This window comes from Mytilus edulis, chromosome 8, assembly GCF_963676685.1.
Source record: "Mytilus edulis chromosome 8, xbMytEdul2.2, whole genome shotgun sequence".
Taxonomy (NCBI): Eukaryota; Metazoa; Mollusca; class Bivalvia; order Mytilida; family Mytilidae; genus Mytilus; species Mytilus edulis.
The window spans coordinates 30,765,554-30,786,882 of NC_092351.1; the positions used below are offsets into that span (position 1 = coordinate 30,765,554).

At 30.3% G+C, this 21,329-nt stretch overlaps 1 protein-coding gene across 1 annotated transcript; it reads right to left on the reverse strand.

The window, feature by feature from the left end:
• Positions 1–14,697: 14,697 nt before the first annotated feature.
• LOC139484028 (biotin-dependent acetyl-/propionyl-coenzyme A carboxylase epsilon subunit-like) lies at positions 14,698–15,141 on the reverse strand. Its single transcript, XM_071267752.1, has one exon. It carries the CDS (start codon positions 15,139–15,141, stop codon positions 14,698–14,700), a length of 444 nt encoding a protein of 147 aa, XP_071123853.1.
• Positions 15,142–21,329: the final 6,188 nt, after the last annotated feature.

Sequence of the window (21,329 nt, forward strand, 5' to 3'; positions counted from 1 at the left end):
AACGGGCCAATGAGACAGCAACCCAACTGCATTACAAACAAAAAGACATATATAACTCAACATTTCAACTTAATAAAAGACATCTAGGGGTCAACTCTACTAACCAACAAAAATCTAGAGGTCAACAACACTACTAACTAAAAGACAACCAGAGGAGAACAACTCTACTGACCACTAGACAACCAGAGGAGAACATCACTATTTACCAAAAGACAACCTGAGGAGAACAACTCTACTCACCACTAGACAACCAGAGGGCAACAACAATACTAACTAAAAGACATCTAAATGTAAAAAAAATCACTCCTCAACAAGAGATATCTAGATATAAACATTGCTACTCATCAAAAGGCATCTAGAGGGCAACATGACTTCTCACCAAAAGACATGTAGAGGACAATAAAATTCTCTCTAGAGGGCAACATGACTTCTCACCAAAAGACATCTAGAAGGCAACAAAACTACTCACCATAAGACTTGAAGAGATTAACAACAGCAATAGACATGTGTCCTTACAATTTGTAAATCTTTAAATCAGGAATGTTGCCAACAAATAAACACAGGATATAAAAAATTTGCCATCCATCTCAAATTATCCACAGAAGACTTTATATGACTATATGAGGATGGATAACTCTTCAAATCTCCCAAAGGGAAATATATATTGTAATCCACTTCTTTCTTCTTCGATAAATATAGGATATTCAGATACATGCAATTTCTTATATTTCCATGATATCATAATTATATGGCATAAATAGAATATCATTAATCATTTATAACATGGAATTTTTCAATTTCTTTTATTTTTTATTTTTTATTACAGTGAGTTGACTGTTAGTGTTGCTCTCCACCAATTGCAACTCAATCAAAATTTTGACCAAATTGCAATTTGTTTTATTAAACCAAATTGTTCAACTGGTCAGAATATTGAACAAATTGTTCAGTCAAAATGTGAAAGTGCAAGGTGATAAAATAAAACATGCTTACAGTCCTATAAGACTTTAACTCCACTTTAATGATGTTGTGACAAAATTAGTTTATCAGTTTGTATAGTTATATTATAGCCATTTCCATGCTGAAGAGGAACTGTTTATTTTGAATTGCTATAAAATTGTCCAAACTAAGCTTTCATATAGTTTTTCTTTCTAAAAGTATTCTATATTTATAAGAATCAGATATCATTTTAAATAAAACATCATATATTCAGTAAAATATGTGTGAAATAACAATATGCTATTGATAAGTTTTCAGGGGAGATAACCTAAAATATTATTCTTTTGAATAAAGACTTTTTGAAAGAAAAGTTATAATCTCTTATAATTTCTGACCAGTTGAACAATTTGATTTTATAAAACAAATTGCAATTTGGTAAAAATTTTGAATGAATTGCAATTGGTGGAGAGCAACACTAACAGTCAACTCACTGTAATATGTGTCTGAAATCCACTTTGTGATCAACTTGATATTAACAATGATTTCATGATTTCAAGGTCATCACTATGGGCATCTTTACAGAATTAGATGGGTTTTTTTCAGGTCAGATAAGATACTCTCATTACCATTCATATATTCATAAAAAAAATATTACATACATTGGAATAATACATTTGATCTCCATCTCCACTTATTCAAATTTGACCCCACTGATATAAATTAATTAATTAAATCTTGATAAAATTATAACAAAATTGAATATTACCTAGAAAATTGTGAGAGAAAAATCTTTGTTGTAAAATTATATCATTCAAGCCAAATCTGGAACTAAATCTTCATTGAATAACAGTTAAAAAGATTAGATCTTCATACTAACTCTTAACCTTTCAAATTTTTTTTTTAAAAATATCAATTAATTTAAATAATAGCTTGTGTATTGATGAGCAACAACACTTTGGATAAACCATAAAATTAAATTTTCCAATTTCCTGACTTAAAACAGTATTTGCTCAAGTTAATTACATCATTCTATTAACTAATTTGAAAATGACGTTTCCAAACTATAGCTTATCATGCTTTCAACTAAACATTATCAGGATTTTGACCCAAATAATATTACATTTCATGCTCCTTTTTGTAATATTATCGATTCTGCTTGAAGCTATTAAAATAGGTGATTAGTGGAAGCTTAAGTGCTTTGATAGTTGTCATTTGAAGTGAACTTGTAAACACAAGTGTCATTTAAGCCATGTTAAGATACCATCATACCAATCAACGTGGAGTAATTGAAGTTTTGTGTCTCTTGTACGACCTTCCACGGAAGGAAACTGATATATTTTCTTACTGTCCACAAATAAGATGTGGACAAGAGCTGGAGGACATGTTACCATTAACTTTAGAAAAAAACAATTTAGTGCACTGGAGTGTAAAGTTGTAATGTAATCTTAAATCAACCCCTATATAAAAGCTTTTTTCTGGCCGTTACTTTGTACAGGAATCAATGTCAACAATCCAGGACAAACTCTAAGTCTACTATTTCTTTCTTTTGAGACTAATCGTCTCCCATATTCTGCTTCATTACAATTTCAATGTAGTGATGCAATATGGGTAAAAATATCAAGTAAACATTCATATAATATTTTTTTCAAAGCAATGTGATTGGTTGCATATTATTAATTAAGAAATATCTCATGGAACTTCCACAATTCTTGTTCAATTTTGAAGAAATAAAAAGAAGCAATACATGTAAGGCATATATCTAAGAAACAGCATCAGGAACAACAAATAAAAGGAGAATGTGTCTGAGGATAAGAATGTCCCTGCTCAAGCTTCAATCATACCAAAATGAGATGAATGGATATCGATGGAAACATGGGAAAAAAGATGGAAGGACTGAAAGGCAAATTGACAGAACAATGGAAAGACAGAAAGACAGAAAGAAAGAAAGACAGAAAACCGGAAGGACGGACAATCAAGGGTAACACTTAATGGCCCCATTGCATACCTCAATGGTTCATGATACACTGGCAGTCATCATATCATTGACCAAAAGATACACAATTTGGATGTCTATCACATTTCTGTAATTTTTCTGTAAAATTATGCAAATATATCAGAACAATCCTTAAACCTTGACAACACATACACAGGGCTATCATATACATTCAACATTGTAAAAATCAGAAACAGAAAAAAAGATCAGACTTTCTCTTCTCAGTGTATAGAAGTAATAACTTAAAGATAAATGCATGCAGGCTTTCATCATAACATTCTGTCTAGACTGAAGGAAGAAAAATATTCCATTCTTTAAAATGACTAACAAACTTGATGTACAATGCCAAAAGTGTCAAATTAATAATTATAGCATTTGATGGTGTTGTGCAAAAGTGTAATGAATCAAGTCAAAATACTGAAGCATAATACAGTACAATTTAAGAGTTCAACATCTGATTATCCAGTGGCAAATATTACAATGAATTTCTATATGTAAAACAGAAAGTATTCAATCAATTAATATTAATTTAGTTCTTAAAGGGACAGGACAAGCATAGCCTGGAAATTTTACCCCCTTTAATAATCTATTAAAGGGTACTCTACTCTGGTCAGAAAGTTTAGTAAACAGCCTACTAGTACCTGAGTTTTATATTGCTGAATAATGGTTTATTTTCCATGTGCGAAAAGTTTGACCATTGATGAAAAAGAAATACTAACAGATTTTCAAAACTATTCTCTACAGGAGAGCTTAGATGAATGGACATTATTAGTTTTTGTTTATTGTACATTGTAGTATACATCAGGCTGATGGTTTTTCTTATGAATTGTTTCACAATTTCCCAATTTCCCATCCCCTGAGCCTTTTATACCTTACTATGTGGTAAAGCTTTTGCTTATTGTTGAAGGCCATATTGTGACCTGTGATTGTTCATATCTTTGTCCTTAGTGCATTCTATCCATACAAGAAATATTTTCCTAATAATAGTAATACATGAAATATGGGCTAATGGAAATTAACCAAATAACAATCAATCAATCAACCTTATACATGTACATTATGTCATATTATTCTACAATAAATTATGCTATTTTATGCAATATTCTTACATATTTTACTGGTGAACTTACACAACACATCACCAATCTTCAGAATAATTTATTTGTGATTAGCTTTACTCTTCATTTTTCAAGGAAAAGAACACTTTTAACAATTAAATCCTAAATCTTTCATGTTGAAACTCAAGCAACTATGACACTTTTTAATCTTTCTTTTCGGACAAAACAACATCTTATAAAAATCTCAAATATTTCATGTCGAAATTGCTATGATAGTTTTTATTCATCATTTTTCAAAGAAAATAATATTTTTTAAACAAATTACTCAAATCTTTCATGTTGCACTAATGGAAAAAGTCAAGATAGTGTTCATATTCTCATTAATTTTACATTTGCATCTCCAATCTGATAGTTATTATTAACAATCCTTAGGATGACACTGAATAAAATTCTGTATCGAGAAATCCTATTCTAATTTGTCAAAATTTGTTTTTACGGCTTACAATTAATATTTACAGTTGTCTAGGATATGGATCCATCACATTGAAAAAAGTTTGTAATTTTACTAAGTTTCTGACTGTTTTATACAAAGAGTTGACAAGAATGTGATGAAATTTCTCCGTAAATTCTGTAAGGCAAATAAAATTAGCCAGGATCGGTTTGTTGTGTAAGAATGTTACAAGTACATCTGAACGATTCTATCCATTGATTTGCCTTGTTACCAAATAAAATAGATTATTGCCGTCTTATTGTGTGACAAAACAGATCAACTAAGCTTCAAATCATCCCTTCTGACAACTAACATAAAAGGGGACTATGTTTGTATTGTGATAAAGAAATCCAATTACACCGAGACTTGCAAGTCAGGGAAGATTTTATTCCGAATACAATGTTGTCATACAATAATTAAATCTCTACTTCTTCTATTGTGAATGTAAACATGGAAGTTTTATTTTAGGTTTGACTGTAATATATCTCCCAGGTCAATCACCTTGAATTACAGTTCTAAATCATAATGACAAGTTCAGTTAAGTTTCGTTTATAAATCATCATTTCTGTTACAGAAATAGACTTTTTTCAATATTTAGAACTATTTTCAAACTTAGAAAAGCTGTCAATAAATACTTTGGAATCATTATTTTTGGAGAACAACAGTTACTATTCCTGGATTGATGAAAATTGTTTGGATTATTTTGAAGTACCACAGTTTTTCAACTTGGTTTTCTTTTCTTTGTAAATATGTTTATTGCTTTATTAATATGCAAAGAAAATATTAAACTGTGATTCTTTCTCCCAAACCTGTGTTTGTTTACTTTATTCCTCTATATGTACTATAACCAGTTGACCTTTCTTGGTCCCTTTACTGAACTCTGTAAATCAGGTGCCTTTATCTGCACTGTAACCCTTCAGCATTCAGTCAGGGCACCAAAGATATAGCATACTGGTTATTGGTACAACTGACATATATACAGCATAATAAGGGAGGATCCGGGTGGGACAGTGTTGTGGATTAATTTTGTGGATACCTTTTAGAAGATATTACATACAAGCTAAAATGAAAATTTATATTTTGTTGAACACTTAAAGTTTTTGTAAACCTTTTAAGACTTTGACAACTTAAATAAGACCTCCATGGATAATAATAAATCATCAGTAAATAAAGCCAAAATTTCATCAAAAATTTCATTGAAAAAGTTATATTGCCACCATTTTGGAGGGGGTAGGAGGGGTCCTGAACCCGAATCCAGGGCTTTTAAAAAAACATGAAATCCTGAGGTTCTAATTTAAATTTAACATCCCGAAATTTAAAAAAAAAAAATCCCAGATCCCGAAAGGGTCAATCCTGAAATCCCAAACTTAAAAACACCCCATCCCGGAGTCTCGATAAAGGTCCTATCCCCCTCTTCTTGGTTTTCAGATTACCCAGTAGTACAATAAATGACAACTTCTGATGTAGCTATCTCAAAAGCTACATAATCCAACAGATTTATACAGAAAAGGATGTTTATCTTTGGCTTTATTTTAATGCAGCGAAAAATGACAGCAAATGCCATATGAATTAAAAACATCATTAAAAATGTTTTGTTTGGTTTTGTTCTTAAATGTTAAGTCTTATAGAGCTACAAGTGAGAGACATAACAATCAATAAACAGTCATCATGAAGTCCATTAACAAGTTTTCTTCAACAAATATCATATCTAGAATGGGTTATATTGAAGTTTCAAATCATAAATTTAGCATATCTCACATTTATTTGGCTGCCTTTGCAACATTAAAAACAGTCCATTTGGAATTGGTTGTAAAACCAATAAAAGCTTTAAACTTTTGATATAAACAAATCTCTAAATAGATATTTTATGTATTCCTCTTGAGCAATTAATGAGAACTGAGGTACATTGTTTCCTGACGTGTTAAAGTATTCGTTTTTGTTACTAGTATATACCAGTCTTTCATTTGAAAAAAGAAAACTTTATTTACAAACAATTACATGTATATAAGCAAAATGTAAAAAACTAAAATATCAAATTCTTCCAAAATTACCATTTGGTACAATATCAGCAACTGGACCCTTTTTTTCTTCAAAATGCTCTTGGCACAAATGACAATGCCATTTTCAATAACAATGATCACTAGACTTTAAAATGAGGCAACAATAGTGAGATGTCATGAGTGTTTGACCTTATAGTATATTTTGAGTAAATATGATTCCATATGGGGTTGCTCTTATACAAATGAAAAACCTTTTGGTTTTGTCGGAAAGCATTATAGCTTAAGATAAAAGCTTCTAAGGAAATCTGACGCTGTCACTTTGCCTAAATCCTTAATTCAAGATGTCCATCTTAAGTCTAAGTTGCTCTATTGAAAAGAATTCTTTATGTTCTTTCAGGCAATACTTCACCACAATTCATTAAAAAGAAACTCCTACATAACACTCATTTATCTTAAGACAAAATAGTCCACTTTTGGTGAACTTGACCTTGAAACAGTTAGAGGACATAATAACCTAGTAAAATAGTTTTCTTGATACCAAGGTACTTGTCATTCATATGATCAATTCTAGACAGATAGAAACTGTTCATCACTTTAAACCAATACATTAAAGACTTGAACGTAGTCTTTACTAATAACAGTTAAAATTTGTTTTCTAAATTAATAAAAACCAAGTCATTTACAACTGTCAGTGATAAAAGTAAGTTCTACTTATACTTTCAATTAACTCACTTAACCAAATTAGTCAGACGAAAGAAGAATACTTTTTTCAATGCTATAAGTACAAAAATTCCCAAAAAGGGGCATAAGCATCATGCCCCATGAGATTAACAATCATCAGTTAGCTTATGGTATCGATTTAATGCCAACAATTGAAATAAATCATGAAACGAATCTTCAAATCATACTCTGGTTAAATGCTCTAATCACAACCACTAGAACTTTGGCTCATATGTCAAACTCATATAAAATATCTCCCGTTTACATACATGTATCAGATTACAATAACAATGAATATTTATTAAATTCTGTCGCCCTGACTTAAGATTCATAATTCTGCTTTCATTCTTGGCTAGACTAGACTTGTATTTCAATTAATTGCTTTGGTAATGTAATTTTACAGACTTGTTTCTGAGATTTTATAGGATTAGTTAATATTATTAAATAAAACAAAACAGTATGATGTGATGAAAACATCCATGTCTCTGTAGTTCACTTATAAAATGTTAAATCCAATCACTGTCGTATCTATAATGCATTGTAATTTGACAGGTTCAATCTTGATCTTCATTATTCATTACTCATAAATAAAAAATTATGAACACTTTATAAATTTAATGTGTCCATAGCACTTTTGCATTTTTGTGGATTTTAGAAACAAGCAAAAAACAAACATTTTAAAGCCAAGGATGTTGAAATACTCCTGGAGCTATTTTACCAAACGGTGTCCAAAAGAGTAGCCAAAATTCTGTATTGCTTAACCTAAGGGAATTGGAACCTTAGTGTTACATTTAAAACCATTTAGCAATCATATTTTTAGGAAGATGATCAACAAACATGATTTTCTAAACATTAAAAAGAAGATCTGGTATGATAGTCGTTGAGACAACTCTCCACAAGAGACACAAAAGACACAGAAATTAACACCTAAAGTTCACCGTAAGGCCTTCAACTTTAAGCAAAGCCTATACTGCATCGTCAGCTATAAAAAGCCCCAAAATGACAAATGTAAAACAAGTCATTCATTTTTTTGTCAAATTTTGTATTTTTAAATAATATTGTCAGCAACATTTGATGGCATTCGCTGTGAATGAGAGATTGACCCTTTTTGAAACATTTTTGTAATTCTTATGGTATTTTTTATATCATAACAACAAATATGTTGGTTGGTTGACCGAAGCTTCTGACAAAAATCATGGAGTTAGTTTCTATGAGCATAACTACAGGAATGTTTACGAACCCACTTCAAAAAGACCCCAAAACAGAGTAGTTTAAAATGTATTATCACACCGCGGGTAAATCATAACAATTTGATTGGTTTAAAGCCGTCACATGGTGACCCCCTATGCATTCGTAGGGGGTTAGTAAATTTCATAGGGGGTTTATGACGTCAATCCAACCTCATTACCTATAGATTTTACTGACCCTCTACGGATTTGTAGGGGTCAGGAGCTAATCATAATAATAATAATAATATAATATAATAATAATAATAATTTTTTATTTAAAGAGGGTTACACAGTTAGCTATAAAGCTAATCTTCCCTGAGGCCCTCATGAATTACAATGACATATAACAAACAATTACAAAATATCAAACAGACACACATACATGAATAATGCAATAAAAAATTGTTATGAAATATACAATTTTCAAAACAGGTAAAAGTTACAAATTCATATATGACATATATAGTATTGCCATCAACAATATCATAAGTTTGAGTAAGTGTGAGAAAACTATTATGCATATAAAATCGCACAGATTCTTAATGTTCCAACAAGTAATTTTTTTAATCTTTTTTGAATGAGCTTGTACTTGAGGTTGATTTTTTCAGGGATATTGGTAAGTAATTCCATAAAATAGATCCTGAATATATAAAAGATTTCTTATACAGCTCTGTTTTGGCTTTTGGAACTTGTAAATTTTTGCAAGAGGCATTTCTCAAACAATATTGGTTTTTTTCTGGCATATCTTTAAATTTTTCAGTGAGATATACAGGGGCTTCATTCTTAAGGCATTTCTGCATCAAAACAGATTTGTGGTACGAGATTCTGTTCTCTACTGTCATCCATCCAAGCTGTTTAAACAGTGGAGCTGATAATGAAAGTGGATCAGCATCTAAAATAAGTCTTGCAGCCCTTTTCTGCAATTTTATTATTCTGACTAGCTTATTTTTAGCACAACCACTCCAAATAATACAATAATCTATCAGTGGGGGAATATAACCATTATAAAATAATTTTCTTAGATCAATATTTAGAAATTTCTTGATTTTAGAGAGTAAATAAAGTCTAGATGATATAGATGAACATAAGTAATTAATATGGCCTGTCCAGGACAGATTAGAGTCAATTCTAACACCTTAAAGTTTTTCAATTGATGATTTTTGAAGAATACTATTCTCAATAGTCAGAACTGGGTCTGCTTGATTTAAACGCAGCCTTTGTCTTGTACCTATAACCATGCATTTCGTCTTATCTGAATTTTTCATGACTTGTAGTGAGTGAGTTCATAATAAGTGCTATCAATACAAAGTTCACTAATCAATAAAAAAAAAAATTAGACAACTACTAACCATGTTCCAGTAAAGTAAGACACACATGAGCATATCTTTGGGAAGGAATAATCTAGATTGTTTAGTACTCAACCTTCTCTCAGCATGCTTTAATGTAGATGAGAATTCTTGTAAACTACACCATTATAAAACTATATGATCATCTGGTGGGAATGATTCCTTCTTCAAATGTCATATGATTTCCCCCTTGCTGCTATTAAGCCATTTTTGTTTTGGCATGCAAGATACAGATACATTCATTCTAGCTGTCAAAACTCACATGTTTATTGACGTGGCGTAAACAAACTTTTGCTCTCCAACGCAAATTAAAGTTAAGATAAATGTAATCTCTCTTTGTTCTTAAATCAATTTTAATTCATGAATTAAATTTACATTACATTGACTTAATTGTAAAATAAATGCATTTTCCTTTCTAACAGAATATTTCAATTTATGCCATAACCATTTACATGCAATACGAGGAGTGCATTAGGACATAGACAATCAGAATAGTTAATAAAATATCACTATTACTGTGAACTAACATGCAAAAATCTAAATGTAAAATTGAACTTGTTCTTTTAGATGTTGTAGAAGTTTGATCAAATCTATTGACTTGTTTGTGCATTTCCTACCATCCATTCTAATTTAATTTCTGAATAAGCAGCCCTTGCGTAATTCGACAGTTCTTCCAAGCTTTTTTCATTTTCACAATTGTTATATAATATGAAATGAAAACAAATGAAAATGCTTATTGATACATTGTTTTTAAATTTAATTACTGGTCTTGCAGTATTAAGTTCAAATAAGAGTGATTATTCCAACAGAAGGATTTATCAAAAAAAATACATAACTTGTTTGTAAATCCCATATATATGTAAAATTGTACTGTTATAATATTGTTATTAAGGTGGTACCTAACACTTTCACTTAAATTAATTTGGCTAGTTTAATTTTCACAAATTTTTTACAAAGTATTTACTTTGACTCTTTGACAAAAATATAAAAATTTCAAAAAATTTGAACCAAGCATTTTATCAGAAAAATTACACTGGTTATATAGCAGTTTGACAAACACTAATTTTGATCATTGAGAAGCTTAATATTCCCTTAAAAACACAATGCATTAAAACGTTTAGGTGATTTTACAGAGTTTTCTCCCTGTAGTGTTAGGTACTACCTTTAATTTTTTAAATACTGTTCAAACAAAATTAAAATTAAAGATATATAAAATAGAGAATGGAAATGGGGAACGTGTCAAAGAAACAACTACCTGACCAAAGAGTAAATAAAACAGGTGGAGGCCACTTATTGGTCTTCAACACAGCGTGAAAATCCTGCACCAAGAGGCAGATTTCAGCTGGCCCCTAAACAAAAACGTGTACTAGTTCAGTAAAAATAGACATCATACGAAACTCTTGTATGGCAATTTAAACAGTATTCAGAAATTCTTAACTTTTATCAATTTCCAATAAACTAAATAGTAAATTGTTATAATTTATGATTGATTGACTCACTGATTTTTATTTTTTTAATGCCACTTTCAGCAGACAAATGACTAAATCAAGACATTTTGTAATGCCACTTTCAGCAGACAAATGACTATATCAAGACATTTTGTAATGCCACTTTCAGCAGACAAATGACTATATCAAGACATTTTGTGATGCCACTTTCAGCAGACAAATGACTATATCAAGACATTTTATAATGCCACTTTCAGCAGACAAATGACTATATCAAAACATTTTGTAATGCCACTTTCAGCAGACAAATTACTATATCAAGACATTTTGTAATGCCACTTTCAGCAGACAAATGACTATATCAAGACATTTTGTAATGCCACTTTCAGCAGACAAATGACTTTATCAAGACATTTTGTAATGCCACTTTCAGCAGACAAATTACTATATCAAGACATTTTGTAATGCCACTTTCAGCAAACAAATGACTATATCAAAACATTTTGTAATGCCACTTTCAGCAGACAAATGGCTATATCAAAACAGACAGTTTTTATTTGTGGAAGAACAAGTGTACCAAGAATGCACCAATGACCTCCAGCAGAACCAATGGCAATCCAAGGTCAATAAAGATCAGAGTCAAATGCACATTGCCATGAGCAGCTTATGTGTTATACTTTGTTGATGTATGTTAGAGAAACAAGCATAAACTCACTCAATTTCCTAAAGGCAGTCATTCTATTAAAAAAAAGTACAATTTAAACAAATTTTTATCTCACATAAGTTCAATAGAATTCTGATTGGTATAGGTTGCTAAACAGCTGCAACAGTTAATTCTTTCTATTGCAATTAATAAAGAAGATGTGGGGTAAATGTCAATGAGAAAGTAACGTGACAGCATACAAATTAACAAAATCTATTTACTGGATAATACATTTCTTTTGGATTGAAAACTAGACGCTAAAAAGAGTCTGTGTCGGTCACCTTGGTCTATCATCATCACGGTGCATGTTAAACAAAGAACACAGATGGATTCATGACAAAATTGTGTTTTGGTGTTGGTGATGTGTTTGTAGATCTTATTTTACTGAACAATCTTGTTGCTTACAATTATCTCTATCTATAATGAACTTGGCCCAGAAGTGACAGTGGAAAATATTTGCAAAAATTTACAAAAACTTAAAAAAATTCAAAATTGACTATAAAGGGCAATAACTCCTTAAGGGGTCATTTGACCACTTTGATCATGTTGACTTATTTGTAGCTCTTACTTTGCTGTACATTATTGCTGTTTACAGTTTATCTCTATAATAATATTCAAGATAATAACCAAAAGCTGCCAAATTTTCTTAAAGGAGTAGGTCTGGTAAGGGCTGATTTTGGCCTCAAATTTCAGGTTCATCTGAAGAAAGATTTTGGACCATTTTTAAACACTTAATTGTCCATTTCAATTGATTCAATTAGTTTATGTGAAAGATTTTAACTGATTCACTCATAAAAAATGCTCCGATTTTAGCTTGAAATCTGCCAAAAAAATGTCACTTTTCAGATATGGTTTGTGTCAAAAATGAAAGTGGCTGCATCCGTGTTCATCCTCAACCTTTATATATGTTATGTATTATCATCAAATACAACTTACATTTCAATATTAAGAATGAACACAAATGCGGCCACTTTCATTTCAGATGGTAACCGTCTAAAATTTAACAAAAATGCAAAAGTTTTGAAGATTTCAGTAATTTAGCATGACTTTATGATGTTAGTACATGATATATGTACATTGTATTGCCCATATTTATGTAGCAGAAGCATCCTAAACTCCAATAAACAATTAAAATTTACGTTTTAACAATTTTGTACTGGACCTACTCCTTACCAATTTAGGGGCCGCAACCTAACAAGTTACCTGATTGGTCTGAAAATTTCAGAGCAGATAGATCTTGACCAAATGCACAATTTTATCCCAGCAGATTTGCTTTTTATGCTTTGGTTTTAGAGATATGAGCAAAAAACTGCATTTTACATATGTACTATTTTTAGCCATGTCGGCCATCTTGGTTAGCGGGCGGGGTCGGGTCATCAGCCACATTTTTTAAACTTGATAACCTTATGAGGACTGTGGACAATTTTGGTTAAATTTGTCTTAGCAGTTTCAGAGGAGGAGAATTTCGTAAAAGATTACAAAATTTACAAAAAATTGTTAAAAATTGACAACAAAGGGCAATAACTCCTTAAAGGGTCAACTTACCATTTTGGTCATGTTGACTTATTTGTAGATCTTAGTTTGCTGAACATTATTGCTGTGTTAAGTTTATCTTTATCTATAATAATATTCAAGATAATAACCAAAAACAGGAAAATTTCCTTAAAATTACCAATTTAGGGGCAGCAACCCAATAAAGAGTTCTCTGATTCATCTGAAAATTTCAGGGCAGATAGATGAAATCTTGACCTGATTAATAAATGTACCCCTGTCAGATTTTCTCTAAATACTTTGGTTTGTGAGATATAAGCCAAAATCTACATTTTACCCCTATGTTCTATTTTTAGCCATGGCAGCCATCTTGGTTGGTTGAGCTAAAAAGAACTAGGTAATAGTTTGATAACTTATCTATTTAGTAAAGAATACAAAATACACATCATTATATGAATAAGGAGATGTGGTATGATTGGCAATGAGACAACTATTCTCAAGAGACCAAATGACATATATGTAAGCAAGAAAGCACCCAGAGAAATGTCTCCCCTACTTAACTGACCATGATTGATTTTGTGTTGAAAGTCTTAAAGATAAAGGTTTTCCTATAAGCATCATTTAAACAAAATTTGTCAATACAACATTACATTTGACATAATTACTAATAGTATCTGAGATATTTGGACCAAACTTAAGGAAAGAGAACTTATAATGTTGTTGCATAAATCAAGAAAATTCATTCACTACCGTGATTTGTGACGGTCAGATTGATTGAGTTCAGTTTTATCAATAATTCAATGAAAAATTGCCAATACCTATCGTATTTATTATCCCAAAAAGTTATTTTCTAATCCAAACAAATCCTGATATAATTTCCTTGTCCAAACATTACTGACCCTCTCAGTCTATCATACTCTATAAATTGTCTTTGTTAAATAAAGTAGTCAGACTGGTAGAACCTCAAACAATTATCGTTATTGATTACAACTTTATGATTACAGTATTACTGTATATCTATAGTTATTGTTGACCATTCAAAACTAATCCTACAATATACCACTGATGAATAGATATTTGGTAATGTTAATAAAACTTGTTTCAAACTACTTAAGGCAAGATGATATAACATTGAAATCCTCTAGACATTATTATTGACCAAAAGTCACATCAACAGAACTGCAAGGTCAACAACAGCACTCAAAGGTCATCAACAACTTCCATGAATGAAACTTAAATATTCGGTCAGTGTCTTGTATTGTAATTGGTCACAGACTTTTATTTCAATTTAAAAGTATTAATTGGGATATAACTGTTAAAATCATCATAACTTTCCATTCATTTCCTTTTGATATCTTAGATTCATTCTTCCATTCATTTCCTTCTGATATCTTAGATTCATTCTTCCATTCATTTCCTTCTGATATCTTAGATTCATTCTTCCATTCATTTCCTTCTGATATCTTAGATTCATTCTTCCATTCATTTCCTTCTGATATCTTAGATTCATTCTTCCATTCATTTCTCTTTGATATCTTAGATTCATTCTTCCATTCATTTCCTTCTGATATCTTAGATTCATTCTTCCATTCATTTCCTTCTGATATCTTAGATTCATTCTTCCATTCATTTCCTTCTGATATCTTAGATTCATTCTTCCATTCATTTCTCTTTGATATCTTAGATTCATTTTTTCCATTCATTTCCTTCTGATATCTTAGATTCATTCTCTATTCATTTCCTACTAACATCTTTCTATTCATTTTTCTATTTATTTCATACAGATATCTTTCTATTCATTCTTATATTTATTTCATACTAACATCTTTCTATTCATTTTTCTATCTATTTGTTAAAAACATCTTTCAATATTCATTCTTCCATTCAATTCCTACCTATTTCTTTTTATTCATTCTTCTATTCATTTCATTTTTTCAGAGATTCCTTTCATACTAATATCTTTCTTATCATTCATTTTTTTCATTCATTTCATACAAATATCAATTGGTTTATTCTTCCATTTGTTCAGTCTACCATTAACTCATACAAATATTTATTGTTTCATTCCTTCATTTGTTTCATACAAATATCTTCCAATTCATACATTTATTTGCTTCACTAAGACATTCTTTCTGTAATTAATTTCACCAATTCTACTATTCATCTGATACTACAAATCCAGCCTCAATGTGAACTGACCAATCAAATTCTGACAGCTTCTCCTGGTTCCCAGTCCAGGTCTCTAGAGGAATAACCCATCAGAAGACAAAAGTGACAGTTTGTCAATACAAATAAGATTAATTTCCATACACTTAATCAAATTAAACTGTTTTTTTCTAATAAATGTGTCAATAAAGATTGTCAGGTCATGTTGCTTTTCAGCAAATGCAATATTTTTCTGTATGTAAAAATAATAATATTTATAGCTTTCAAATATAATCAATATAATATTGGTTAAGTGCTACCTAAATTTTGAAAAGATTATCAATTTACGCTATTCCCATAGTGACCTTATCAAAGATATTAATCCTCATTTACGGCCATTTTAATGACATTCGATGATGCCTAACATTGTCAATTAGTCAATCAAAGCTAGCAGCAGTAAAGCTTGATAAAATATGTAATGATAGTCACTCCAAAACTAATCCTTGATAAATCATGGTAAAGTAAAATGATGCTAACTCAAAGACGATTCTTTATTTTCTATCAAACTCCAATCTATTTTAATATTACTAGCCAACAACATAAAAATTTATATTGAGTTATGCAACTTTGCACTTAAACATGTAATATTGCAACAAATTTTAGAATCTCTGCTAAAATTGCTATCAAAAGCAACCAAAGTTCCAACCTATTCTATTGTAAGACACTGAAGCTAAGAAATTATTGAAACATGATGAAGAAGTTCTACATTGATATGATGATTAGGGCTAAAAATATAATTTACATTGTTTGATATCCCTACCTTTCCATTTAAAAAGCAACCTACCTGAAAATTTTCTAATACAAATCATTATAATTCTTATATCATTTGCATATCTATAAATACTTGAATTGGATTGGTCAATTTGAATTTTTCTCTTGGTTTACACTTCGATAAACCATGTTTCCGAAACGACTTTCGTAATCTATTCATGCGCGATACACATTCTTGCAGGGATACTGGGATTTTTAGCAAATTGCGATTATAAAACAATTGCATAACAGTTGTTTCTATTCTAATGCATATATAGCCAAAAAAAAAAAAAAAAAAAGAAATAAAACAAATGCACTAAAGCTTCGAAAATGTATAAAAATAAAATTTAAATAAAATTCCGCGAAATTTCATGAAGGATTTGCCGAATTTACGTCTTGGCATAACACGATGTCATACGGGTGGAAATTTTCAAGGGAAAGATTATTTCGTTACATGCACGCTTTAAATTCTGATAATATTTAATTAAAATGAAGTTTTTGAGGTAGGTGCTATATTTCATTTTAGATTCTGATGCATTAATTGGACATTTATGGTTTTTAAAGTGTTAAGATGGTGGCGTACTCCTTAGTTACGACATGCCATTGTGCTTTTGATGGCAAATATAGCAGTAATCAAACAAATAATATAAATTAATAATCGCGTATGTTTGGCTGAAGAATTATAAGGATTAAACACATTTTTTCTAGAGGTTATTGATGTGTAAACCGGGTCTCTTACTCACAAACTAAACATAAAAGTCCTTCGGACTTTTATTCAGTTTGTGAGTTAATCGCCCCGGTTTACACATCAATAACCTCTAGGAAAAATGTGTTTAATCCTATATTAAATATTTAAAATAAAATTCTGGTCTTAAACATGTAACTTATTTTGTTGGCCAAAAAACTCCATTCCTACCTACCTACCCAACCCTCTAAGACATGGGTAGCAACATCTAACACATAATTTTTGAAGGATGGCTTTAAATGAGCAACACTAGAGGGTTGCCACTACAAGTAATGGAACAAAAGTTCTTAGAGTTCATCTCCAAATTTAGGTGTGGTTTGTCATTACTTTTCTCTGTGGCGTTTTGTGGACTGTTGTTTGTCCTTTTGTCCTTTTTCTTTATGTATTCTGTTTTATCTCAACTTATTGTTTTTGATTGCCCTCATTGCAGTTTTTTTTTTAAATAAAAGTAACTGAAGTTGCTTTATACATTTATAAATAACATTTGAAGGGAAATCCAACATTTCAAAGTATAGACACCAACTGTTTCTTCTGAATATTGATAAACACTCAGAATATCTTTAAAAGTACACAGATGTCTCAGAACCCAATTATATGTTTAAAAGACCAAGAAAAGAATTCTCAAACAATTATAATTTTTATGTTCTTTAGAAATATAGTCGTTATCTGTTATAAAATAAAATAATAATATTACAGCATTATTGACTAAATGCATCCTGTTTTCTATATTTTAAGGTAGATCATAAGTATATATCATAAAGCACATGCTAAGATATCACTTGATAAGAATCTCAATCATCCATGTGGCTCATCATTTATAACGATGATTTTTTTAATTATTTTTTTCATGAATAAATTATTATTTGTTAGATAAAATATTGACTACAGTACATAGATAAAAGTAGATGTGGTATGAGTGCCAATGAGACAACTCTCTGTCAAAGTCACAATTTGTAAAAGTAAACCATTATAGGTAAAAGTATGGTCTTCAACAGTAAGCATTGGCTCACACCAAACAGCAAGCTATAAAGTGTAAAACCATTCAAACAGGAAAATCAACGGTCTAATCTATATGAATAAAAGAGAAACGAGAAACACTTACGAACTACGTCAACAAACGACAACCACTGAACATCTACATGTATAGAAATAGCTGTGTGAATAAACCAGTGGTTGATCCAGAAATTTTCATAAGAGGGGGTCCACTGACTCACTGCCATAGAGGGGGCCAACCCCAGTCATGCTTCAATGATTCCCTATATAAGCAACCAAATTTGTCTCACAAAAGGCCCTGAAAAAACCTCTAAATCTGCCTCTGTCAACAAAACAAGAGAGAAGAAATCACTGTCTTGATGTTTTCCTTTTTACTTTGCCACATCACATGAGATTATCAAAACTCAAAGCTGACAGATTTAATTTATATTATATTTATTTTCAAAATTTCAAGGACAGATAGTTAAATAGGTAGAGCCAGTGTAGGTGTCATAACAGCACTCTTATCAACAATCTGATTATAATTCAGATCTATTTATTGTTACTAATTGTTTATCTGTATCAGCTTACCATTTCAAAATATCTTATTCTAGCAGATAAAGAATGTTTAACTAATAAAAATATTTGAATATACAATTTCATAAGACAGTGAGTGATATAATCACAGATAACAATGGATAAGTCAAAAGATTATTGGGAAGTAACTTTCCAAAGGTCATTAATGCAGAAGGTCAGATGATATTTGTAAGACAGATAAGTACATCTTAAAATCATTCCATATATCTTAATTTGGTTGACCTATTGCTTTTATCAGTAGTATCGGAGAAACAGATTACAACACAAAAAACTAAAAATTGACCAATGGACCATGCAAATGAGGTCAAGGTCTGATTGAACCTTCTGTAAGGGCATGTGGGCCTTTTTCAAAAAATGTGGATTTTCTTGTACAATCAATATTTCTAAAAAAGTGTAAATATTTTTATCCAATTTTTAGATACACCATTTAGTTTTTGGTGTGTGTAACAAGTTCCAGCAAATTCAATATGAAATTTAGCTACAGAAATTGCTTCCAGTGGGTTTCAAAGGGTCCAAAAACCCCAAAATTGCTTGTACGAAATTGAAAAACTAGTCTTTTTTAAATGCTGGTTTTAATACCCAGCGTAAATTATTATTTTTCTTTTGTTATTATAAATATATAGGTATCACTGCAGGTATGTATACACAAATACAGGGAATTATTAGATTTTATTAGCATTTTTTTTTACTTTTCATTTCGTACTTAAAAAAATGTCAACTACATAACACAAATGAAATAATGTTGCCAATAAACAACTAATTATATCCCTTGTAACTAAGGAAGTGCTATCTACTTACTCTTCATCCTCTGATGACGTGCTTAAAGTTACAGGATGACATCATTGATTCATTTCCTTATAGATTAGTTTTGGTGAGTACAAATTACTCCGTAATTTTATTGTATGTCAACTTTGTAACGGCAAAAACATTGATAAATTTGGGCATAAATTTTTTTTTTTTATATAAATCATTCAAAGTCTATAATACTGACTCTAATTCAATAAAAAACATTTATCTGGTAGTATTAAGGTCAAGAAAAACATCCAAAAACCACAAATAGGTCAACTACATAACAGTCAACTACATAACGCAGTGAATCGTTATGTAGTTGACAAAAAGCGTTATGTAGTTGACAATGCTGAATTAAATTCACTTTAAAAGATGTTTCTAAAAAGTGTTATTTTAACCATGTTAACTGTTTTGAAAAAAGTGTAATGATTTTTATGGAAATATATATCAAGCAAAATGTAAATATTATTAAAAAAAAATTAGGGACCGAAACAAAATCCGTTATGTAGTTGACATATGTCCCATACTTGTTTCTATGTTATTTTTTTAAATATTTTTGTAGTATCATTTAAGATTGCATATTTTTATTTCAGGCTGTATTGTTGTTAAACTATTCAATTTCATATATTAAAGTTGAAAATTGAATATTTTTTTGTAGTGTTATTTCACAACTGAAATATCCACATTTTTTGAAAATGACCCATGTAACACTATACAATCATTCCATACAGTAAATATAGTTTACCTGCTGATATGGTATGCAGTTAATCAGTTTTGCAATAGTAACCTCTTGCACAGGTTAACAATTATTAGAAGTTTTTATACTGTAATAATTGTATGAAACATTTAATGATGATAATAACCATCAGACGACCAGTATCTAATGCAACCTATATTTATTCCCACAGAAATGTTTACAGACAAATAAATCTTTTTCTCTCTATCTACTCAAATGTCTGTTGTTCTTGGTAGCATTAAATCTATATATAAACAACAGGAAATAGCTGATTTTTCTTCTGAACTTAATGGCCTACAGGTGATTATTTTCCACAAGGTGGGAAATTAACTCTAAAAGTGCATGCAGTTCAAAAGGCAAATATTTGAAAAAAATATACATTATAATTTATTGATGAAATTTTTCAGATCATTTTCGAAGTTTTTGTTTTCTTAACATTTAAAATATTAAAGGGCATTCCTATGTTTGAGCTGATGATGTCACTCTCAAAATATAAAATGCTATTATTATTCAGTTTGTTGTTAATTTGTCTCAATAATTTGTTTTGGGTTGTAATATGAAATTACATTAAGAAATTGAAAAAAAAACATTTTTACCTGTACAAAACATTTTGAAAACTTTGTTTGTATGAATGAAGTTGCATGCATATTTCATGGAAAATCAAACAAGTGAAGATGATGCATTATTACATGACTACATAGGCTCATTTGTTTGAATATCACGTTCTATCCTTGATCTTACAAAATCAAAGCGCTGTAAGCGCTGAAGGCAGTTAACCAAAAACCAAGGCAACCGTAATTATGAAAACTGTGGCAATTCATATATAGTACATTCATGTTTATTTAATGATTGATTTATTAAGGTAAATAATTTATATTTTATCAAGGTTTCAAAAGCAGTGCATATAACAATGTATATGTTTTAATGGTAAGTCTGCCATGGCACAAGTTACCAATGATTGCAGTTGTTCTACTTGATAGTTAACCTTGGTTTTATTTGACTGCTAGAAGTTCAAGTTGACTTAGAATGAACATGTAGTTGTATGAATGGACTGGTTTCCCTGGAAGGAAAACTGAGTTTGTGTTCTATAGTACAAAAGTTATAAGACACGAATCAGACAA

Bases quoted from the DNA above. Each gene is read 5' to 3' on its own strand.
- LOC139484028 (XM_071267752.1), bottom strand. From the start codon at position 15,141: ATGAATCTAAGATATCAGAAGGAAATGAATGGAAAAAATGAATCTAAG.